The 25,747-nt window shown below is 42.9% G+C and overlaps 1 protein-coding gene across 2 annotated transcripts; it reads right to left on the bottom strand.

The window, feature by feature from the left end:
* Positions 1–797: 797 nt before the first annotated feature.
* On the bottom strand, positions 798–23,943 carry LOC141178588 (uncharacterized). Of its 2 annotated transcripts, none has more exons than XM_073660469.1 (7): positions 23,880–23,943; positions 8,783–8,932; positions 8,474–8,653; positions 8,267–8,390; positions 8,086–8,183; positions 7,797–7,887; positions 798–5,003 (listed from the first exon to the last, which is right to left on the bottom strand). In XM_073660469.1, exons 2-7 carry the CDS (start codon positions 8,858–8,860, stop codon positions 4,003–4,005), a joined length of 1,572 nt encoding a protein of 523 aa, XP_073516570.1. In that variant the 5' UTR covers positions 8,861–8,932; positions 23,880–23,943; the 3' UTR covers positions 798–4,002. The 2 variants fall into 2 exon arrangements, with proteins under 2 accessions (XP_073516570.1, XP_073516569.1); XM_073660468.1 differs by lacking the exon at positions 23,880–23,943 and adding an exon at positions 21,058–21,142 and having other exon boundaries at positions 8,783–8,935.
* Positions 23,944–25,747: the final 1,804 nt, after the last annotated feature.

Raw genomic sequence — 25,747 nt, 5'->3', positions numbered from 1 at the left:
TACAGAGCACAGGCTAGCTAGAAAGTAGATATACAATGAAGTCCAGCAAAGCCAGAAGGGCGGAGCAGGATTAAATAGGCCAACAAGGTCATGTGACCAGCAAAGGAAAAAAAACATAACAGCAAGGTTCTAACAATTTTTACCACAATAATGCCTCATAAGAAAAGGAATTTCATGGCACAAATGTCAGCTGATGCGAAAAGAAAAGCAGCATTACAGGCCAATGAAAAATGTGAAGACCGAGAAACAAGGCTGACACACATGAGAACAGCAGCTGCTTCATCAAGAGCCAATGAACTTTCTGAGCAGAGGGAAGCGAGGCTTGCAGAAAAGAGAACAAGAGCTGCTTCCTCAAGAACCAATGAACTTTCTGAGGAGAGGGAAGCGAGGCTTGCAGACATGAAAACAAGAGCTGCTTCCTCAAAGGCCAATGAACTTTCTGAGGAGAGGGAAGCGAGGCTTGCAGATAAGAGAAGAACAGCTGCTTCCTCAAGGGCCAATGAGTCATCTCAGCAGAGAGAAGGCCGACTTGCCACTAAGAGAATTGCTATTTCTTCCACCAGGGCACAGGAAATGGTTGGAGATTTGAAACATGTTGGCTTTTGTTACCAGTCAGACCATAAACTATCAGGATAATTCTAAAGTTCAGATAGGAAAAATGGATATGGTCTCTTAATAATTACATTTCTATTTGTTTTGTATTTTTTGTGTGGAGAATAAATTTTTGTTAACACATTCTATTTTCCTAACACCATTTATTAACCCGGACGAAGCCGCGTAGTACAGCTAGTACAGTATAAATAGCATTCTAGCAACCTTTATAAGCTACGCATTGGTGTTTACATGGTGTATAGAGTTTTCTATTAACGTGTACAGAGCACAGAGCATTTTAGTGACCTTTATACAATGTACAGAGCATTCTAAGGGTCTTATATACTTCACAGAGCATTTTAATGACCTTTATAGTGTATATACAGTAGATCAATGTACTGACCTTAGTACAGTATACAAAGGATTATGGTGATGCTTATACAAAACATAAGGAATTATATTGACCTTTATACCGTACATAGAGAAGTTTAGTGACCTTTACACAGTACACAACATTCTAGTAAAGATATAAACACTTGTTACATCAAAACACACTGACACTTATGGGTTGAAAAAGTAATTACACCTATTATATAAAAATGTTCTATCACATGAAAAACTTGGTTAATAATGAATTATCTATTATTGATTATTCCAAACATAATTTATATTAATATTTTGATAATAATTTGATGAATATTACTGATTGCTATGTTACACTGTGATATTATAGGTTAAGAAGCTGCCAGATTTGGTATTAGATTAGGGAATGAAGACTTCAATCAAGTTACTGCAATTATGAATTTTATCTTAATAAAGACTTTTGATATTTCTAAATTCCAGAGATTCTCAAAAGTTACAAGAAGAAACAGCCGCGTTCCGGAAGTCCCAGAAGGCAACAATGATGTGAAGGCGGAGTGATAATAGACTGTGTCAATTACAATACATTCTCACCACTGACCACCAGGACTGCACAGGACGAGGATCCTATGATGCTAAATGAACTATGCTATTTTCATCACGTTCCAGTGGTTTCTTATCACCTGCAAAGCTTCAATGAAAGCTGGTGAATAATAAAGGAGTGTCAGGATGCTATCACCCTGACAAATGTGCATTAAAGATTAAGTACTGGGGCTCAGAAGGGAGGGGGTATTTGGATTTGGGAGCGCAGAATTTGCTGAATTTCTTTTGGGAGGGCGAGAGCCATAACGCTTTTCCAGAGCCTTTGTACTACCAGTAACGTGGAAGCCTTCTATATTTCAATTGACAGATGACGGACCTTAGTACCTACCGACCTGGACATATGGATACGTCCAAGGTCGTAAAGGGTTAAGAGCCATCTGAGATAGACTTAAGACACTAACAAAATAAGGGGAATATCAGTTACACTAACTAAAACCACAGATAGACTAAACAAAAAAAAAGAAAAAAACAACTTAAAAGATAAGCAAGACAAATAAGAGGTCAATTATGTGAGAGTACTTTGTCAATGCCGAGGTAGGCACACAACTCCGACAGACACCCAAATACATGCCTAAGTAACCTCAGCTATCTTTTCCTGTTTTTCTGGAAGGGACAGTTTGCCAGACGTTCTCCCTGCGACATGGGTTCAAATTTTCCTCTGGAGGATGATCTGAGATGTTGAAGTCCCATCTTCTCAGTAGGTCTCTACCCTCTTCGTATATTGCGATGGAGTGCCAGGCATTGCTGTGGTTAATGAGGAGATTTAAGGGGAAGTCCCAACTGTAAATGATCGTGTTCTCCCTGAGACTAGAGGTAATGGGGGACAGATTCCTGCAAAAGCAAATGGTAGTAAAGGACACATAATAGAAAATCTTCACTTGGTTGAAAGTTTTGGGGAGTTTCCATTTCTTTCTTGAGCAGAAGATCAGGTACTCTTTAATATGAAAGAAGTGGATTCTGGTTAGGACATCACGTGGAAGGTGTTTAGGGTGCAGGACCCTAAGGCTTTGTCAATAATGATATCATGGCTGGAGCCGTCTGGTCATCGTTCCTGGGTAATGGGACAGTGCTGGAGCTATATTAATAGGACAGGTGCTGAAGTAGTCGCTAAATAATGGCACAGGCTGCCAGACCACTGTAGTCAAGGGGCAATCTTCTTCGGATGCCAAGTCATGCCCACTTCACTGTCAGATTTTAATTCAGAAGGTCAAAATCATTAAGAAATGGCTCATTTCATAACTAAACCTGACAACTTTTGAAAATATGTAAAACAGTGTTACATGATCTGAAAGGTCCTTGAGCTAATCAGATATAAGGTCCTTCAGCTGCTCACTCTGGAAGTGCAACCTCTGTGAAGGTCCCGGTACCTTCCTTTCCTGCTCTGCATCAATCAGTTACATAAATTTGGGGCTAGAGGAGAGAGAGCAGTTCTCTCAGTGATCAGGAAGGACAGTGTCTCAGCATTCTCCTGTTACAGGAAGCTGCCTCCAGTCTATAACACCTACTCATTTATTAGCAAGATTTTTTTCTTGCTAAAAGTGTATATTATAGGCCAAAAACTATGGTAAGTTCTAAGGTAATTTCCCTTTCTCATTTAATTATACGATTGTTATGCTTTTGTACAATTTGTCAGTAACATATATAGTTTCTTCCCATTTGAGTTAATTCTTGATACGAGTTTTCCAGTAATTCATTTTTCACACTATGTATGATAATGACTTATCTCTGTGTGGGATTTTTGATGTTTAAAAGGGTTTAACAACCCCCTCTCATTCCTCTTGTTTGGTCCTATTAAGATAAAAACACTTATACAAACCTCCCATCACTTGCATTCTCGGGGTTCATGTGAGGTTGTTACGTCATGTAAGCCCTGCTCCCAATCAGTGCTGGCGTCACTGTCCCCACTTTCAAACAAATCTAACCTCACAAAGAAGTCAGATAGCATCCATTGCCCTGGCTTCGTATTGATGTTCAATATGTCCGAAGGTAGTGACAGTGAAGCCGACACTGATTAGGCGCAGGGCTCGTGTGATATAACAACCTCAAGTGAGCCCCAGGAACGTGAGTCCCGACACTGCTGTAACAGCGCCAGCACAGGATCTGAGTATTAGTGTTTTTATTTAATCAAGGCAAACATGAGGCATAACAATGGGAGTAGTGGAAAACCCCTTTAAGAAGATACAGTTTTCGATTAAAACATTCCAACATTCTAAACATGAAAAAAGAATTGAGAATTGATTTTCAAGTAAAAAAATTCTCATATTAAGAAAATAAAAAATGTTTTTACCCTGCGTGACTTCTCTGGTGACGAAGAAAAGATTTATTCAGAAAACATTTTCCACATTCTGAACAGGAAAAAGGCTTCTCCCCTCTGTGGGTTCTCTGGTGCTTAACAAAATCTGATTTGTGGTTAAAACATTTCTCACACTTTGAACAGGAAAAATGCTTCTACCTGGTGTGAGTTCTCTGGTGCCTAACAAAATTTGATTTCTGTGTAAAACATTTCCCACATTTTGAACATGAAAAACACTTCTCCCCTGTGTGAGTTCTCTGATGTTTGAGAAGACTTGATTTCTCTGTAAAACATTTCCCACATTCTGAGCATGAAAAAGGCTTCTCCCCAGTGTGAGTTCTCTGATGTGGAATAAGACTTGATTTCTCTCTAAAACATTTCCCACATTCGGAGCATGAAAAAGGCTTCTCCCCAGTGTGAGTTCTCTGATGTCTGATAAGACTTGATTTCTCTGCAAAACATTTCCCACATTCAGAACATAAAAAAGGCTTCTCCCCTGTGTGAGTTCTCTGGTGTTTGATAAGACTTGATTTATCTACAAAACATTTCCCACATTCTGAACATGAAAAAGGCTTCTCCCCTGTGTGAATTTTCTGGTGGCCAAGAAGATGCGCTTTCAGGTTAAAACATTTCCCACATTCTGAACATGAAAAAGGCTTCTCCCCTGTATGACTTCTCTGGTGACTAACAAGATATGAATTCCAAAAAAAACATTTCCCACATTCTGAACATGAAAATGGCTTCTCCTCTGTGTGAGTTCTCTGGTGACTAACAAGGTCTGATTTTTCTTTAAAACATTTCCCACATTTGAAACAAGAAAATCTATTCTCCGCTGTGTGAATTTTTTGATGGTTTAGAAAAGACTTTTGGAGGGGAAAACTATTTCCATATTCTGAACGTGAAAATGGCTTCTTTGCTTTAGGAGAAATTCGTTTTTTAATGCTTATTTTGTGACTTTGATTTTCCTTAGTGGTCGGTAATGAATCAGAAGACAGGACCTGTTTCATAGGATCAGATGACAGATCTTTGCTGTGAAGGGATGATGGTATATCTGGAATAATGGCAGTCACTTCAATTGTATCCTGTGGGATCTCAAGATCGTCTGATTTAAAAATTGAAGATGTCAGCTGTCCCTCTGATCTCCTAGTACAGTCATCTGCCAAGAATAAAAACAATTATATATTTTTGAACATATTCTACTTAAGTTATCTATAAAAATGCCAAGTTATGTAAAAATATTGAATTATTCACCAAGACAACCTCATAGGATGAACAAGTAGAGTGTGGTGTTCAACTATTTGTTCATTCTGCCCCCCAAATCTGGAATAAAAAGCCAACAAACAATGTTATATTGGCAAAAGTGATACTGAAAAACTTCTGCTCAGGCCCATCATCTGTCAGTGGAAAAACAGAGGTTCCCACATTGTTAGTGACTCAAAGGTTCCTGAAAAGCAACATGGCTTCCATAAACCAATTCGGCAATATCCGCTCTCCCAAAGTCAAATCTCCCCCTCGCTTCTGAGCCTTGCAGTGTGCCAAAATCACATTTAGCATCCATGTATTTGGCATTACTATAGTGAGAAGAACCCACTGAATTTACGGTGTGTGTCTCCTGGAGCACAATCTGGGTACTATGTATTGGGTAATAAAATGGTATATTTGCAATTTTCACTTTCCAAAATCCACTGTGTGCTAATTTCCAGAAAGTGGCTGTGGTTTCAAAATAGTTACTACTTCTAAAGATTAATTCATTGTGAGTTATAATTTCCAAGTTGGAGTATTTCTGGTTTTCTGCCATTTTGTCATATTAGGGCTTCTGCAAACGGTATGTCCCATCTCCTCTGGGATCTGATCCTGCGACGTCTGCTTTTGTAACCAGGAGCCGCCTTATTCATTCTGCAGGCGGCACTAGTGATGGAGACATTGGAACCAGAAGCTCTGGGTGGTGCAGGCTAGGGTGCATGGGACCTGTAGTACCATCCAGTCTGGCAGTATGGGTGTGTGTTCTGTCCAGCTGGCGTAATCTGCTCCCTGCTTCAGCCGATTGGAAAGCACCGCACCCTACTAAAGCTGGAAGCATATTGCTGGAAGCTGCCAGATACAGCCTTGTTCTCCTCTGGTTCAGTCCTCTGTGATCAGCTCCCGGCTTGTGTATTTGTTTCTGTTGTGACTCCGGCCCATTTATGGACTACTCCTGCGTCTTCTGATTTTGTATTTAAGCTGCCCTCCTGCTTCTGACCTGGCTACCTGACTATTCTTCTTCCCATCTCACTCCACAGAACAGCAGGTAACACCGTGGCCCAAGCCTAGGGGTCTCTGTGTAAGTCCAGATCCATGTAGAGGGGTTAAAGCGTGATGGGCAAGGTAATCCCAGGGATCTGGAAAACGGGGTAGATAGTGCCAAGCCTGTTCGTGGTGGCCATCTTTTGAGCTGCCTGGTGACCATGAACAGTGCCCCCAATACATTGTGTCTGCAAACTATTTCAGCAAAATTTGCATTAACCCCTTAACAACCATGGGGTTTTCCATTTTTGTGTATCTCAGAGCTATAGCGTTTTTATTTTTCAGTCAATATGGCCGTGTGAGGGCTTATTTTTTGCGAGACAAGTTGTACTGTTGAACATCATCACTGGTTTTACCATATTGTGTACTGGAAAACGGGAAAAAAATCCAAGTGCGGTCAAATTGCAAAAAAAAGCAATTCCACAGTTGTTTGGAGTTTCTTTTACCATGTTCACTGAATGCTAAAACTGACCTGCCGTTATTATTCTCGAGGTAATTACAAGTTTGTAGACACCAAACATATATAGGTTCTTTTTTATTTAAATGGTGAAAAAAAATCCAAAATTTGCTTAAAAAGAAAAAAAAAAAAAAAATGGCGCCATTTTCCGAGACCCATAGCGTCTCCATTTTTCGTGATCTGGGGCAGATAGAAGGCTTATTTTTTGCACACCGAGCTGACGTTTTTATTGATACCATTTTGGGGTAGATCCGATGTTTTGATCGCCCGTTATTGCATTTTATTACAATGGTGCGGCGACCAAAAAAATGTAATTCTGGAGTTTAGAATTTTTTCCTCGTTACGCCGTTTACTGATCGGATTAATTATTTTTTTAGATAGATCGGACGATTCTGAATGCGACGATACCAAATATGTATATGTGGGTTTTTGTTTTGTTTTTTAAATTTTGAATGGGGCAAAACGGGGATGATTTAAATTTTTATACTTTTTAAATATTTTTAAAAACATTTTTTTTTTACTTTTTGCATGCTTCAATAGTCTTCATGAGAGACTAGAAGCAGCACTTGCCCGATCGGCTCTGCTGCATACAGGCGAAAAGCAGATCCTCTGTATGCAGCAGAAATGCTCACTTGCTATGAGTGTCGACCACTGGGCGGCGCTCATAGCAATCAGGACATGACAACCATAGGGGTCTGCCATGCGCGGCTGTTGCGGGCACATGTCAGTTGTATTCATCAGCTGAGATGTGCTCGGTTCAGTGTGGGCTCAGCGCCGGAGCCTGCGCTGAACCGTGGGTGTTAGATTCAAGAGATGTAAAATAATTTGTAAGGTCCATTTGTTTCCCATTATCCTTAGTGAAGAATTCCAACACTTATCACCACATAAAGTGACACATGTCAGATTTGAAAAATGGGGCCTGATTAGGAACACAAAACTGGCTGTAGGAAGGGGTTAAATCAGAGTATGTTGGGCACTAACTACTGTAGTCAAAACTGTGACTATAGACAAGAACACATCTACTGAAATGATCAAACTCAACAGTCTTCATCAGTAAAAAATGAGTAACCAGTGGAGAATGTTATGCTCTAGCGGAAAAATGGTGATCACACAATTGTGATATGGCCGGACTACACCACCGATAAAGCAGCCACAGACGGGGACTGAGAAGAATCTGTGACTTCTCTGCATTTAATGGTTACTACTCACCTGGGTAGTCATATGTAGGAATCTCCTCTTTACACCGCTCATCACCCCTCACATATGTCTCTGTAGTATTAATATGGGTCAGATCTTCACCCTGAAACAAATATTGTAAAAGTCAAAGACTGATGGAGAAGTCCCATCTATGATCAGCTTTAATCCTGCCATCTCCACCGTTCTCATTACACAAGTATAAAACATATAATACTGGTGGATAAAACAAGACTGAGCACAAGACATTCACAGCTGTCTACACATCATAGGGGAGATCTCATGACACCTTCTCTCCATCTACCTGATGATCCTGAGGAACATTGGGATCTTCTTGTTTACAGTCCTGTGGAGGAAGAGGACAGGGACATCTCTCTGGTGTTGTCCTCTTACTGGATAGATCTGGAGGAAACACATACAGGGACTGAATTTATTCTTTACATACAGATAATTATAGGCCGTGTGTATTTAGTCCTGTCTATTACCTGGCGATGTGAGGAGCTGGGGAACCTCCATCATGACGTCCTTGTACAGATCTTTATGTCCTTCTAAATACTCCCACTCCTCCATGGACAAATAGACGGAGACATCCTGACACCTTATAGGAACCTGACACATACAATGATACCATCATCCCCCCTATCCCATCATAGCATTAATGTATAATGTCCCAGCATTCCCAGCAGTGTCACCTCTCCAGTCAGCAGCTCAATCATCTTGTAGGTGAGATCTACGATCTTCTGGTCATTGATGTCCTCATGTATGAAGGGGTGAGATGGAGGCCCCGTGATTGGGCTCAGGGGTCTTCTCCATCCCTCAGACACAGGGTCCTGACAGCGCTCACTAGAGGTCTTCTTCACTACTGTGTAATCCTGGTTAAGGAGAGACACATTAATAAATCTCACTCCAGACATTTCCAGAGTCCTCACCTCTCCAGTTCTGTCCATCTGTTATTCCCATAGATAAGAATGATGTAATGTGACGTCATCAGAATCTCTCACCTCTCCAGTAATCCGGAAGAGGATCTCTAGGGTGAGGTGTAATATTTTCTCTGCCATGTTGTCTCTGTTCATATCCATTCTTGATGGCTAAATCAGGAAAATTCTCTTAAATCTAAGATCTTCACTGAGAGGATCCAATATTGTAGTGACCTGAATGAGAAGAAGATGAGCCAATGTAACATCATAAAAATCCTGTGTAATAATACAATTACTGGAGATAATAAAGTTAAACAAGAGGAGATTTATTATTTTCAAGTATTTTGTTTTCTTCTTTACATCTACTAATAAAACTTATATATTTTAGGCCACAGACAACAAGCAGTTTCTTCCTTGGAGTCTGCAGCTGAATACATTTCTCATAGACTCATCTTCCATAACGTTAGTTTGCGTCTCATTTACCGAGACCGGAATCGACATTAGAAATACTGCAGGAGATATTCATTACACGTAACATGAGAAATAACTACTTCATGATGAGGACGACATCTTCATCTTCTACTACGGCTCTAGAAACATATTTGGCCAGAGTCCGTCACTGACTACATCTCCGCCTGTCGTCTATATGAATGTTTCCCGTCTTCCCCGGACTGTAATCTTCTATCATGTTAGATCTCATGTTTGATTCACACACAGAAGTTTGAGGCTTTTATAAAAGCTTTTTTGTTTCCAAAAACACCTCTGACAGAAATTATTTGACACCAAAGTCTCCATGTACAGTGTTTTATGAGATTTATTTCTGGCCTTAGGCTTTCCTATATTACAAGAAAAACACCAGAAAAAAGCAGATATTAAAATGTTTCCAAAGAAAATTGGCAACAACAATTTTTGTAAAAAAAAAAAAAATCATGCAAAAAGCATAAGACACATTTTGTTATTTTTAACATGTTTAAAATAGTGATGAGCAAGCACTCTCACCACTATTCGGTACTTGCAAGAGCATCTCAGTTCTCAAGATGCTGAATGCTTGGCGAGTAATTTTGAAATGCTTGGGCAGGAGCTCGAGTACCCGCCCTGCATGTTTGGCACTGTTTAGACAGCAAATTAACATGCGTTAACTGTAATGCCTCAGCTATGTTGGCAATAGCGTCAATGGGTCTATATAAGACCAAGGACCCTTTGATCGTCACAGTGTAACTGTCAAGCAGGCAGAGTAGAGAGAGCTGCAGCTGAATGAGGGAAAGAATTGGCGGTTGTTTTAGTGAGGTATTCCACAGCATTACAAATCTATACTAACAGTCCTTCTAAGGACTAATTTTGATGCATATTAATCCTGGTGATAGCAGGAGTTAGCCAGGCAGTAATTGTGTAGAGCATATACAACAGAATAGGGTCATTGCATTTTACTTCTGCTGCTGTTTCTCATATTCATAGCCCTAGATATCAGGGCTAATAATCTTTTTGCTCTTACTCCTGATTATTTTATTGAAAGTCAATATAATACACAATTTGTACTGCTCCATTTCCTTGTTAGCAGAATACAGCCAGATTTGGTTGATTTTAATAGAATTGCAGTAATGTGGAAGCAGAGAAACTTGTCCATCATCAGAAGTGAATCCTATATTATTGCAGTAATAATCCAGACATTTTTGGGAACGTACACAAATATTATACTGCATTTAAAGTCTACCATGTGTGTTCAGACCTATTGCTGACCAATACCATATCTATTAGGCCACTGCCTAAAACCATGGTAATCAGACGTGATCCTATATTACTGTGGTAATAACCCAGACATTTCTGGCAATGAGAAAAATATTATACTCCATTTAAAGTCTGCCAGTTGTTTGTTCATACCTATTCACAATTGGTTGATGACCAATACCATATCTATTAGGCCACTGCCTAAAACCATGGTAATCAGACGTGATCCTATATTACTGTGGTAATAACCCAGACATTTCTGGCAATGAGAAAAATATTATACTCCATTTAAAGTCTGCCAGTTGTGTGTTCAAACCTATTCACACTTGGGTGCTGATTAATACCATATGTATTAAACTACTGCATAAAACCATGGCCATCAGACGTGATCCTATATTACTGTGGTAATAACCCTGACATTTTTAGGAATATGACAAATATTATACTCCATTTAAAGTCTGCCAGTTGTGTGCTCAAACCTATTCACACTTGGCTGCTGACCAATACCATATCTATAAGGCCACTGTCTAAAACCGTGGTCATCAGACATGATCCTATATTACTGCGGTAATAACCCTGACATTTTTGGGAATGTGACAAATATTATACTCCATTTAAAGTCTGAAAGTTGTGTGTTCAAACCTATTCACATTTGGTCGATGACCAATACCATATCTATTAGCCCACTGCCAAAAACCATGGTCATCAGACATTATCCTATATTACTGTGGTAATAACCCTGACATTTCTGGGAACGTGACAAATATTATACTCCATTTAAAGTCTGCCAGTTGTGTGTTCAAAACTATTCACACTTTGTCGCTGATCAATACCATAGGCCATTGACTAAAACTGTGATCCTCAGATGTGATACTATGTTACTGCGGTAATAACCCTGATATTTTTGGTAACATGACAAATATTATACTCCATTTAAAGTCTGCCAATTGTGTGTTCAAACCTATTCACATTTGGTTGCTGACCAATACCATATCTATAAGGCCACTGCCTAAAACCGTAGTTATCAGACGTGATCATATATTACTGTGGTAATAACCCTAACATTTTTAGGAATATGACAAATATTATACTCCATTTAAAGTCTGCCAGTTGTGTGTTCAAACTTATTCACACTTGGTCGCTGACCAATACCATATCTATAAAGCCACTACCTAAAACCATGGTCATCAGACGTGATCCTATATTACTGCTGAAATAACTCTGACATTTCTGGGAACTTGACATATATTATACTCCATTTAAAGTCTGCCAGTTGTGTGTTCAAACATATTAACACTTGGTCGCTGACCAATATCATATCTATTAGGCCACTGCCGAAAACCATTGGGAATGTGACCAATATCATACTCCATTTAAAGTCTGCCAGTTTTGTGTTCATATCTATTCACACTACTATTAATGACAAATGGCCTAAGAACCTTGTCAACGTAAATATCTGTAAAAAGTGGCCATTATAGAAAAATTTGGACAGAGGAAATCATATTCTTAGTAAATTAGTAAAAAAGAATATGATTTCTTCTGTCCAAATTTTCCTATAATGGTCATTTTTTACAGTCTCCCCAAAATACACAAGTTGTCCCCTTAAGGGCCGGCCAATTGTAGCAGAAGTCGACAGCCTGACTCAGAATTTAGGTATTTACCTTGACAAGGTTCTTAGGCCATTTGTCATAAGTCTGAATTTGTACAGTACAGACCAAAAGTTTGGACACACCTTCTCATTTAAAGATTTTTCTGTATTTTCTTGACTATGGAAATTGTACATTCACACTGAAGGCATCAAAACTACGAATTCACACATGTGGAATTATATACTTAACAAAAAAGTATGAAACAACTGAAAATATGTCTTATATTCAAGGTTCTTCAAAGTAGCCACCTTTTGCTTTGATGACTGCTTTGCACACTCTTGGCCTTCTCTTGATGAGCTTCAAGAGGTAGTCACCAGAAATGGTCTTCCACCAATGTTGAAGGAGTTCCCAGAGATGCTTAGTACTTGTTGGCCCTTTTGCCTTCACTCTGCGGTCCAGCTCACCCCAAACCATCTCGATTGGGTTCAGGTCTGGTGACTGTGGAGGCCAGGTCATCTGGCGTAGCACCCCATTACTCTCCTTCTTGGTCAAATAGCCTCTACACAGCCTAGAGGTGTGTTTGGGGTCATTGTCCTGTTGAAAAATAAATGATGGTACAACTAAACGCAAACCGGATGGAATAGCATGCCGCTGCAAGATGCTGTGGTAACCATGCTGGTTCAGTATGCCTTCAATTTTGAATAAATCCCCAAGAGTGTCACCAGAAAAGCACCCCCACACCATCACACCTCCTCCTCCATGCTTCACGGTGGGAACCAGGAATGTAGAGTCCATCCATTCACCTTTTCTGAGTCGCACAAAGACACGGTGGTTGGAACCAAAGATCTCAAATTTGGACTCATCAGACCAAAGCACAGATTTCCACTGGTCTAATGTCCATTCCTTGTGTTCTTTAGCCCAAACAAGTCTCTTCTGCTTGTTGCCTGTCCTTAGCAGTGGTTTCCTAGCAGCTATTTTACCATGAAGGCCTGTTGCACAAAGTCTCCTCTTAACAGTTGTTGTAGAGATGTGTCTGCTGCTAGAACTCTGTGTGGCATTGACCTGGTCTCTAATCTGAGCTGCTGTTAACCTGCGATTTCTGAGGCTGGTGACTCGGATAAACTTATCCTCAGAAGCAGATGTGACTCTTGGTCTTCCTTTCCTGGGGCGGTCCTCATGTGAGCCAGTTTCTTTGTAGCGCTTGATGGTTTTTGCAACTGCACTTGGGGACACTTTCAAAGTTTGCCCAATTTTTCGGACTGACTGACCTTCATTTCTTAAAGTAGTGATGGCTACTCATTTTTTTTTTTACTTAGCTGCTTTTTTCTTGCCATAATACAAATTCTAACAGTCTATTCAGTAGGACTATCAGCTGTGCATCCACCTGACTTCTGCACAACACAACTGATGGTCCCAACCCCATTTATAAGGCAAGAAATCCCACTTATTAAACCTGACAGGGTACACCTGTGAAGTGAAAACCATTTCTGGTGACTACCTCTTGAAGCTCATCAAGACAAGAGAATGCCAAGAGTGTGCAAAGCAGTCATCAAAGCAAAAGGTGGCTACTTTGAAGAACCTAGAATATAAGACATATTTTCAGTTGTTTTACACTTTTTTGTTAAGTATATAATTCCACATGTGTTAATTCATAGTTTTGATGCCTTCAGTGTGAATGTACAATTTTCATAGTCTTGAAAATACAAAAAAATCTTTAAATGAGAAGGTGTGTCCAAACTTTTGGTCTGTACTGTATATCAGAGACACTAGTGACTTATTGATGAAACTTGAATGCATATATGTAGACTAGGACGTCATGCTAGCTAACATTGATGTTGAATCCTTATACGCATCAATACAACATGAACATTGTCTGGAAGCAGTGAACTTTTTCTTACATAACAGAGAACATCTATTCGCTAAAAACTATGACTTTGTTTAAAGGTCACTTGACTTTTGTCTTAACAGAAACGTGTTCCTCTTCGACCAAGAGCACTTCCACCAGCTCGGAGAGGAGGGAGTGGGGGGGGGGCAATGGGGAGTCCCTGTGCCCCATCACACTCCAATCTTTACCTGGGCTGTTGGGAGGAAACGGTCATTTTTGGGGATTACCCAATGGAGGGCAGTGAAAGGATAACCCTGTGGATAAGATATATAGATGATATCCTAATTTTCCGGAAAGGAGACTCTGCAAAGTTTGACACTTTTGTTAAGGCACTTCATCAGAATAGCCTATGGTTTACCTATGAGATGGGTAGGGATTCTCTACCTTTTTTTTGGATATTCTTATTTGTAAAAATGAGGGTGGTATCATCACCACTCAGACATACCGTAAAAAAACAGCCACTAACTCATTGTTAAAGTGGGAGAGCAGTCACCCCTTGCCTTTAAAAAATGGTATCCTCAAAGGGCACTTTATGAGGGTCCGGAGGAACGGTTCAGAAAATACGGTATTTAATCAACAGGCCAGAGAGCTGCATGAGAGGTTTATCGAAAAAGGATACCAGAGGAAAGTCCTGCCTAGGGCATTTGAAGCGACCTTGGCGAAGGATCACACAGCCCTCCTAAACCCCCCCCCCCACGACTTGAAGAACAAAATATCTGTACGCTAATTACCACCTACTCTAATAAGGTCCACAAGGTCAAAGAAATTATCCAGAAACATTGGAAAATCTTGCACATGGATGAGGACATTGGTAGTTATGTCAGGTCTACTCCCAAATTACATACCGCAGTGGTAGATCTCTCAGGGATAGGCTTGTACATAGCCACTACGTCTCAAAGTCAGAAACAGATTGGCTGCAATCTATGGTCATGGGCTGTTTCAGATGTAGTGGCTGTGTGGCGTGCAAGCCCATTGTGCAATGTAAGACATTTGACAGTAAAGTCACTGGTAAAATGTATGAAATAAACTTCTTAATTAACTGCAGATCCTAGGGGATTATCTACAAAGCTACTTGCCAGTGTAATGTTGAATATATTGGTAAAACCGAAAGAAAACATAGAAAGCGAATAGGAGAACACTTACGAGATCATAAATAAAAGAGAATCAACGTTAGCAAAACATGTCAACAGCATACATCAAGGACGAGGTGATTGTGTCATATATATATATAAAAAACCCTGATTTGGTTTATTTTTTTATATCATTTTATTGCGGCTTATGACTAGACCCCAAGATGTGTGGTGGTTTAGACCCTCCCTGGCCTGTCCAGCTGATGGTGAATGTAATGTGGTCAGCAGCTATGCTTAAACTCTTAAGGGGTGGGACAGCACATTAAAGGATTGACACAAATGGTCAGCGCAGTCCCTATGTTGAGTGTTTTCCCTGCTATATTTGAGATGGCAAACACCATTAACTATGGATGGGATTTAACATTTGACAGGTCATCTTTTATGATAACTGTGTACATATGTTTTTCCCTTTTCCTTTAACTGCAGACAGCGATAGTGTTTCACAATAATCCCTGACTAGATGCCTGTAAGACACTATCCTTACTGCTATAGGTCACCCGTACACGAATCTCAGATAAGAGAGGTAATATTGTATAAGAAAAAATAGATTTTAACCGCCTCCAAAAAGGTTTTTTGGATGTGGCAGCAACATACTGTGAAGGGATGCAAGCAACCCTGCCTGCTTTCATGAATTTGAGTAAAAATCACCGTTAAAAAATATGAATCGGTCAATGAGTGCATGGAAAATATCAATCAAGTAATTGATTGATTGAGATGGATTCGATGACAATGAACAAAACTCATCTCCAGATGATGATACCTTGCATCTGCCCCTATTGTAAATGCAGTTAAGACTGGTATCAATAGGGAATAGATTTTTTTTTCAGCATGGAGTATAATACAATAATCCCTGACTAGATGTCTGTATTATACTCTGTGCTGAAAAAAAAATCTATTCCCTATTGCTAACGCTGTTAGCTGCTTTTAAAATAGGGACAGGTGCTAGATGGTATTATCAGATGGAAATGCGTGTTCATTCTGGTCACATACATCCCTACAACAATCCTTGATAGATTTTTTCCACGCATTCATTGACCTATTCATAATTTTTAACGGTGATCTGTAATTAGAAATTGAAAAGCACACAGGGTATCTTGCATTCCTTCACAGTTTAATGTTGCAATGTACCAAAAAAACCTCTTTGGAGCCGGTTAAATTCTATTTTCTATTGTACTATATTACCTCTCTTATCTGAGATTCGTGTATGGGTGACCTCTAGCAGTTGGGATAGCGTCTTACAGGCATCTAGTCAAGGAATATTGTATTACACTCTGTGCTGCAAAAAAAATCTATTCCTTATTGATGATGCTGTCAGCTGCTTTTAAAAAGGAACAGGTGCTAGATGGCATTATCAGCTGGAAATGAGTGTTCATCCTGGATATGTCTGATCATGTTTCACACACCACATGGCCAGGTAAGGTAGTAAAATGTTAAAATTACATTTACTAGTGAATGTATTTTTCACCATTGAAAGAAATACGAAAGTGCAAAAAAGCATCAAAAATAATTTGTGTGAACATAGCCCAAGGTGTGGAGGATTTTTGTTTTTGGACATTTATTTTGCCTTATATATAAGTTATTACCCTGGAAAGAATGTTTCTTAATATTTTTTTTCAGGAAAATCCATTTTTGCTTTGTTTTTGTATGTTTTATTGTCAGTCCATAAAAGTGGTATAATACTCTGACAACATTGTTCACAGCAGTGACCTGAGAGTCAAAGATGCTTTCAGGGGTCTTTCTCATGATGTTCCCATGTCATTTGAGCACTGTTTATATTGATTTAACCAATTTTTAGGCCCCCTCCAGATTTTGGGGTGATAAGGGGGCGGAAAAATGCTAGAATTACCCACTGACTTCCATTGGGCTCATTACTTGGGTCAAGCACCAGAGCATTATGCTTTGCTCGACCCAAGCAACAAGCACTCAAACATTTTAGTGCTCGCTCATCACTAGTTAAAAAACATTTGTTTAAAAAACATTAACTCTTTTGGATGCCAGAACATAGATGTACACTGCAGGGATGGCACAGATGCCGCTGCAACAAAAACACTGGCAATTTAACCACTTGCTGCTGTGAAAAGGAAACATGGCATCTCAGAAGGTGTGACAGCGTACGGCTCAATGCCCCTCCTCCCCCAAGTGCTCAATAGTATAGGGCTGCCTAGTTACTACAATACTTAAATGCCTAATAATGGTGTCTGGGCCTGCAATGTCTCAAAGTCTATTAGGCCGGGCCAGAGGCAGCGTCCAATAAGTTACCTATTAACGCCCCCATACACATTACACTAAAGTTGCATGAAAGCACTGATTTCGGGGGGTTTGATCGACTAAATAATGTATTTATGGGACTCCTGACAGATGATGTCAGGGCAGAGAAGGATCTGGCATCCTGAATTTCAGAGGCTAATCTGTTTGTTCTTCCTGTAGATAATCCTCTACTAGAGGATCCTGGAGGCGACTCTCATACAGACCACAGGAAAGCTGGAATATTTGTGTGTATGGGAGAGTCAGGAGAGATAACCGTCTGCCAAATGACCGTTCAGTCAACACTTATCTCATGTATGGGGCCGTTAGTATTACACTGACAGGCAGTGATAATACACGGCACTACAGTAGTACAGTGCATCACCGGAGCCATCAGAGGCTTGTACAGTAGTGTTCAAAATAATAGCAGTCCTATATGACTAACCAGATTAATCACAGTTTTTGGTATATATTATATTACCACATGTCACACTTTACCAGTTGGTGCAGTAGATTCTAAGAAAACCAACAGACTCCGCATTCATGATCTGCAGGTTTTTGAGTCTGTGTATTTGAATAATTAATTGAAAGTGGGTGTGTTCAAAATCATAGCAGTGTGGAGTTCACTTAGTGAGGTCAATCATTCTGTGAAGAGACAGGTGTGAATCAGGTGGCCCTTATTTGAGGGTGAAGGCAGCATATATTGCTGATTCCCCTCCTCTTAATGCAAATAAGCTCTAAATGCTGGACATCATAAATTGCTAGTATTCATGATGATAGCATGAAAAATCATCATATAATGTCTTGCTTACAATTGTTTTATGCACACTTTAAGAACATTTTCTGTGGCTGTATCCATTGTATAATATTTTTGCAATTGGACTCACATATTTACATATTAGAATTGGATGTTCATCAAATAGGGGATGGGTGTGCTGATGGGTGGGTTTCCCTGCTGCCTTCCGGCTCACATGCCGCACTTATCCGGAGTGTTGATGCGCTTGGTGCGCATGCGCAGACGGACTCCCTCTGATCCCCGCTGCCGTGCGTTCCACATGACGTCACAGGAAGCATTCTTCCTGGAACACACGGCGTTCTAAGATCTGCCAGAAGTGACGTGTGTGTTGCCGGATATCCCGCCTGCATGCGCCGATTAGACGCGCTGTAACGCTCACACCTGTTGCTATTATCCAGGGGGGGTTATAATCAAGCAGACACCGTTAATACACAGGTCCCTTGAGGAAGCAATCCATGTGAAATGCTCATTGGGGCAGTTTGACAGGACAGTCGGGCTCGGTATCTCATGGGTAAGGACGGCCCTATTATGGGGTCTATTATTTCCTTAGCAGTGTTAGCTCACCATTATAACTTAGCAATTAATAGATATTAGCTATTTCACTGCGTAATAGGGGGTGTAATGATAATTACAACCTTAGAACAGTTACTAAACATCACACCTTTTTATAGCCCTATTACCCATGCATCAATATCATATTTTCATTGATATATATGTGCCCTGACCTGCACATCTTTCTTGTGTATTCGCCATACAATTTTCATTTTTTCTACTATTTTTGTATAAGATTTTAATAATGAATTCATAAAATTTGTATTTTTTTATTACCATCCATCTTTAATTTTATTATGGGATTTTTTGCTCCATTCGTTCTTTTTTGGTTATGGTTTATAAAGAAGTGCAGACAATGATCGGCTGTTCAGATAAAATGATCTCCAATGCTTTAAAATGAAAAGCAAAACAAGAAAGACGTGGAAGAAAATGGAAGACTACAATTCGAATGGATCGAAGAATAGCCATAATGACAAAGGCTCAGGCAATGATCAGCTCCAGGATGATCAAAGTCTCAAGTTACTTGTGAGAACTGTGACAATTAGAACACGCCTGTGTGAAGCTAATTTCTTAGCAAGAAGTCCCCGTAAAGTCCCACTGCTAAAAAAAAGACATGTACTGAAGCGCATACAATTTGTCAAAAAACCTGTCCTTAGCAGTGGTTTCCTAGCAGCTATTTTACCATGAAGGCCTGCTGCACAAAGTCTCCTCTTAACAGTTGTTGTAGAGATGTGTCTGCTGCTAGAACTCTGTGTGGCATTTACCAGGTCTCTAATCTGAGCTGCTGTTAACCTGCGATTTCTGAGGCTGGTGACTCGGATAAACTTATCCTCAGAAGCAGAAGTGACTCTTGGTCTTCCTTTCCTTGGGCGGTCCTCATGTGAGCCAGTTTCTTTGTAGCACTTGATGATTTTTGCAACTGCACTTGGGGACACTTTCAAAGTTTTCCCAATTTTTCAGACTGACTGACCTTCATTTCTTAAAGTAATGATGGCCACTAGTTTTTCTTTACTTAGCTGCTTTTTTCTTGCCATAATACAAATTCTAACAGTCTATTCAGTAGGACTATCAGCTGTGTATCCACCAGACTTCTGCACAACACAACTGATGGTCCCAACCCCATTTATAAGGCAAGAAATCCCACTTATTAAACCTGACAAGGCACACCTGTGAAGTGAAAACCATTTCCGGTGACTACCTCTTGAAGCTCATCAAGAGAATGCCAAGAGTGTGCAAAGCAGTCATCAAAGCAAAAGGTGGCTACTTTGAAGAACCTAGAATATAAAACATATTTTCAGTTGTTTCACACTTTTTTGTTAAGTATATAATTCCACATGTGTTAATTCATAGTTTTGATGCCTTCAGCGTGAATGTACAATTTTCATAGTCATGAAAATACAGAAAAATCTTTAAATGAAAAGGTCTGTCCAAACTTTTGGTCTGTACTGTATATACACTGCTCAAAAAAATAAAGTGAACACTTAAACAACAGAATATAACTCCAAGTAAATCAAACTTCTGTGAAATCAAACTGTCCACTTAGGAAGCAACACTGATTGACAATCAATTTTACAGGCTGTTGTGCAAATGGAATAGACAATAGATGGAAATTATTGGCAATTATCAAGACACACTCAATAAAGGAGTGGTTCTGCAGCTGGGGACCACAGACCACATCTCAGTACCAATGCTTTCTGGCTGATGTTTTGGTCACTTTTGAATGCTGGTTGTGCTTTCACACTCGTGGTAGCATGAGACGAACTCTACAACCCACAGAAGTTGCTCAGGTAGTGCAGCTCATCCAGGATGGCACATCACTGCGAGCTGTGGCAACAAGGTTTGCTGTGTCTGCCAGCGTAGTGTCCAGAGGCTGGAGGGGCTACCAGGAGACAGGCCAGTACACCAGAAGACGTGGAGGGGGCCGTAGGAGGGCAACAACCCAGCAGCAGGACCGCCTTTGTGCAAGGAGGATCAGGAGGAGCACTGCCAGAGCCCTGCAAAATGACCTCCAGCAGGCCACAAATGTGCATGTGTCTGCACAAACGGTAAGAAAACCGACTCCATGAGGGTGGTATGAGGGCCCCACGTCCACAGATGGGGGTTGTGCTCACAGCCCAACACCATGCAGGACGTTTGGCATTTGCCACAGAACACCAGGATTGGCAAAGTTGCCACTGGCGCCGTGTGTTATGCACAGATGAAAGCAGGTTCACACTGAGCACATGTGTGACAGACATGTCAGAGTCTGGAGACGCCGTGGAGAGCGATCTGCTGCCTGCAACATCCTTCAGCATGATCGGTTTGGCAGTGGGTCAGTAATGGTGTGGGTGGCATTTCTTTGGAGGGCCACACAGCCTTCCATGTGCTCGTCAGAGGTAGCCTGACTGCCATTAGGTACCGAGATGAGATCCTCAGACCACTTGTGAAACCATATGCTGGTGTGGTTAGCCCTGGGTTCCTCCTAATGCAGGACAATGCCAGACCTCATGTGGCTGGAGTATGTCAGCAGTTCCTGAAAGATGAAGGCATTGAAGCTATGGACTGGCCCGCCCGTTCTCCAGACCAGAATCCGATTGAAGACATCTGGGACATCAGGTCTCACTCCATCCACCGTCACGTTGCACCACAGACTGTCCAGGAGTTGGCGGATGCTTTAGTCCAGGTCTGGGAGGAGATCCCACAGGAGACCATCCGCAACCTAATCAGGAGCATGCCCAGGCATAGTAGGGAGGTCATACAGGCACATGGAGGCCACACACAATGGTGAGCCATTTTGACTTGTTTTAAGGACATTACATCAAAGTTGGATCAGCCTGTGATGTGTTTTTCCACTTTAATTTTGGGGATGACTCCAAATCCAGGCCTCCATTGGTTAATAAATTTGATTTCCATTGATGATTTTTGAGTTATTTTGTTGTCAACACATTCAACTTTGTACAGAACAAAGTATTTAATGAGAATATTTCATTCATTCAGATCTAGGATGTGTTATTTGAGTGTCCCCTTTTTTTTTTGAGCAGTGTATATATATTTATTTGGTGGAGTCATATACCCCAACTCTGCAGACTGCATGTTGCCGTTGTACTTTGCAGGCCAGGACCAGATGGTATGGAGATGAATGAGGGAGACCAAAGTCCAAAAATAAACTTTTCTTTACTTAACAAGAACTATCACCGAGCTTTCTCAATTCACGTGCATTATGGCGGCCACGTGGGCTGTCACTATGGATGATACGCCCCTGCCTATTCAATTATTGTGTGTTAAATATCTCACGGGTCCCGGGTTCATTATTATCTGCACCAAGAATGGGGCAAAGTATTTATGTCACAGGTTTACCGTGACAGAGAAGAGCCAGGAGACCGCAATCTGATGTCTTTTACTCCTGCACTGATTAGAGGCCCTTCACCTGCATATTAAATGGTGCTGGTTTCTTTTAGCAGTGCAGGTGTTAATCTATTTTAGTTGAGAGCTCCTGGAAGCTTGCTGCTGATGCTCTCTGCTGATCAGAGTTGGCCACTCGCCTCTCCTATTTATACTGGCCTATGGCAATCAGGAAGTGCCAGAGTTAGCTTTTTTTCCTGTCCTTCACTCCCTGGTGTTTTCCTCTGTTGTTTGTGAGTTCATATTTGTATGATTGGTATTTTCTTTTATCCCTGTTTGTATTACTTTGTTAGTCTGGTTAGTGTATTGCCATATTCTACTACTCCCCTTTTCCCTGGGTGAGGGAAGGGAATAGACTGAGGGTGGATTCAGGAGCTCACAAGGTATGTGGCCCCAGAGTCTTCACCATTAGAAATAATCTGGGAAGCAGGGATAGCTAGGGAGCCCCTAGAGTTAGGGACAGGGAAGGAGCCTCTGGCCCCAGGATATAGAGTTGTGACATTAAAGGGAATCTGTCACCCCCTGCACTTTTCTGACGTCTAATATGGGCACACAGGTGACAGAAATGTGAATCTATACTTACCTGTATGCCCCGTATTAGAGGTCTTGCGGCTGTGAATTTGCTTTTCATTACTCCTGGCTTGCGATAGGTTCCCGTCCGGGGCACGTGAAGGAACCTCGGCCAATTGTTTAATTTAAATATTTCTCCCCTCCCCTGCATGTCACAGTGTCCTGTGACATGCAGTTCTTGTGGCTGGATCCTCCGCCTGTGCACTTCACTTGTTTTTACAAGGTGCAGTTCCCTTCTGTTTGTGTATCCTTGTAGAGCAGGGAACTTATGTGCAGGCGCCGGCGAGTCACCCTGACTTCCCGACACCTGCTCTCTAGATCTCAGCTCTAGACTTGTACAGAGACGACAGCGAAATTGGCCTTGCAAAAACAGGTGAAGTGCAAACAGGAATAGGTTAGCATACGAGAGAGCCCAGGGGCTCCCCATCGCAGTACCCCTGAGCTGGTGGAAGTACTTCCTGTCAAAAAGAAAGAAGTTATGAGTAAGAGTGAATTTTAGAAGATCCTCCATGAAGTCATTATGTCTGCTACACTCTATTGATCTCGATTTCAAAAAACGTCTTACTCCTCTGATACCGTCCTCATGCGGTATATTACTGTACAAAGCCTCGATATCTAGTGAGGCCTGCTCCCCTACATGCATGTATACATGCTCGAGGGTCTACATGTAGGGGAGCAGGGAGAGGGAAAACCAATTCCAGAAGGATTATTCCAACTGCAGAACCTCAAGCGATACTGGGGGAACATTATACTGTGTGGGGGCATCAAACATCCTGCATAAGGGGCATAATGGGGGCATTACACTGTGTGGGGGCATCATACATCCTGCATAAGGGGGGCATTACACTGTGTGGGGGCATCATACATCCTGCATAAGGGGCATAATGGGGGCATTACACTGTGTGGGGGGCATCATACATCCTGCATAAGGGGCATAATGGGGGCATTACACTGTGGGGGAATCATACATCCTGCATAAGGGGCATAATGGGGGCATTACACTGTGTGGGGGGCATCATACATCCTGCATAAGGGGCATAATGGGGGCATTACACTGTGGGGGGCATCATACATCCTGCATAAGGGGCATAATGGGGGCATTACACTGTGGGGCAGTAAAGGGGTCCTGTACTATGAGAACAATACGTTTCCTCCCTTCCTGTCTCCATAGTTGGGTCGTATGTATCTATTACAGGAAACAGAACAAAAACCTTATGATTCTTATAAAGGGGCAACACAAGACCCCAAAAGAGTCTCCGTGCTGAAGGGGTTAATGCCCCCCGCGCCCAGTAATGGGGTCTCCACATACCTCCACCTGCAGAGCCGCCACCACATATATGGCTGCTCTGTGCGCACAGGAGCTGTGATGAGGTCACAGGAGGGGAGGAGTCAGGGGTCACATGATCAGGGGCCTCAGTGGATGCAGGACTCTGCTGTGCTAGTTGTCATGGTGCTGGATGAGCTGAAGTTTATGTGTGGGGTCAGGAGGGGTTTACAGTGTGGATGTAGCAGAGCCGCGTGTGTACGAGGTGTACGGAGCGGAGCCGCGTGTGTACGAGGCGTACGGAGCGGAGCCGCGTGTGTACGAGGCGTACGGAGCGGAGCCGCGTGTGTACGAGGCGTACGGGGCGGAGCCGCGTGTGTACGAGGCGTACGGAGCGGAGTCGTTCGTGTACGAGGCGCACGGAGCGGAGCCGCGCGTGTACGAGGTGTACGGAGCGGACCCGCGCGTGTACGAGGTGTACGGAGCGGAGCCGCGCGTGTACGAGGCGCACGGAGCGGAGCCGCGCGTGTACGAGGTGCACGGAGCAGAGCCTCGCGTGTGTACGAGGTGTACGGAGCAGAGCCGCGTGTGTACGAGGTGTACGGTGCAGAGCCGCGTGTGTACGAGGTGTACGGAGCGGAGCCGCGGGTGTACGAGGTGTACGGAGCTGAGCCGCGTGTGTACGAGGTGTACGGTGCGGAGCCGCGTGTGTACGAGGTGTACGGAGCGGAGCCGCGTGTGTACGAGGTGTGCGGAGCCATGTGTGTACGACGTGTACGGAGCGGAGCCGCATGTGTCCGAGGTGTACGGAGCGGAGCCGCGTGTGTTCGAGGCGTACGGAGCGGAGCCGCGTGTGTACGAGGCGTACGGAGCGGAGCCGCGTGTGTACGAGGCGTACGGAGCGGAGCCGCGTGTGTACGAGGCGTACGGGGCGGAGCCGCGTGTGTACGAGGCGTACGGAGCGGAGTCGCTCGTGTACGAGGCGCACGGAGCGGAGCCGCGTGTGTACGAGGTGTACGGAGCGGAGCCGCGTGTGTACGAGGTGTACAGAGCTGAGCCGCGTGTGTACGAGGTGTACGGAGCTGAGCCGCGTGTGTCCGAGGTGTACGGAGCGGAGCCGCGTGTGTACGAGGTGTACGGAGCGGAGCCGCGTGTGTACGAGGTGTGCGGAGCCATGTGTGTACGACGTGTACGGAGCGGAGCCGCATGTGTCCGAGGTGTACGGAGCGGAGCCGCGTGTGTTCGAGGCGTACGGAGCGGAGCCGCGTGTGTACGAGGCGTACGGAGCGGAGCCGCGTGTGTACGAGGCGTACGGAGCGGAGCCGCGTGTGTACGAGGCGTACGGGGCGGAGCCGCGTGTGCACGAGGTGTACGGAGCGGAGCCGCGTGTTTACGAGGTGTACGGAGCTGAGCCGCGTGTGTACGAGGTGTACGGAGCGGAGCCGCGTGTGTACGAGGTGTACGGAGCTGAGCCGCGTGTGTACGAGGTGTACGGAGCTGAGCCGCGTGTGTACGAGGTGTACGGAGCTGAGACGCGTGTGTACGAGGTGTACGGAGCTGAGCCGCGTGTGTACGAGGTGTACGGAGCGGAGCCGCGTGTGTACGAGGTGTACGGAGCTGAGCCGCGTGTGTACGAGGTGTACGGAGCGGAGCCGCGTGTGTACGAGGTGTACGGAGCGGAGCCGCGTGTGTACGAGGTGTACGGAGCGGAGCCGCGTGTGTACGAGGTGTACGGAGCGGAGCCGCGTGTGTACGAGGTGTACGGAGCGGAGCCGCGTGTGTACGAGGTGTACGGAGCAGAGCCTCGCGTGTACGAGGTGTACGGAGCGGAGCCGCGTGTGTACGAGGTGTACGGAGTGGAGCCATGTGTGTACGAGGCGTACGGAGCGGAGCCGCGTGTGTACGAGGCGCAC

This window comes from Phyllobates terribilis, unplaced genomic scaffold (assembly GCF_046119375.1).
Source record: "Phyllobates terribilis strain yellow unplaced genomic scaffold, ASM4611937v1 Scaffold_29__1_contigs__length_15306474, whole genome shotgun sequence".
Taxonomy (NCBI): domain Eukaryota; kingdom Metazoa; phylum Chordata; class Amphibia; order Anura; family Dendrobatidae; genus Phyllobates; species Phyllobates terribilis.
This window is presented reverse-complemented; position numbering and strand designations above follow the sequence as displayed.

Coding starts and splice junctions, on each gene's coding strand:
- LOC141178588 (XM_073660469.1), bottom strand. CDS start 8,860: ATGGATATGAACAGAGACAACATGGCAGAGAAAATATTACACCTCACC. Junction 8,654..8,782: donor TCTTCCGGATTACTGGAGAG/GTGAGAGATTCT, acceptor CTCCTTAACCAG/GATTACACAGTAGTGAAGAA. Junction 8,391..8,473: donor TTGAGCTGCTGACTGGAGAG/GTGACACTGCTG, acceptor TGTATGTGTCAG/GTTCCTATAAGGTGTCAGGA.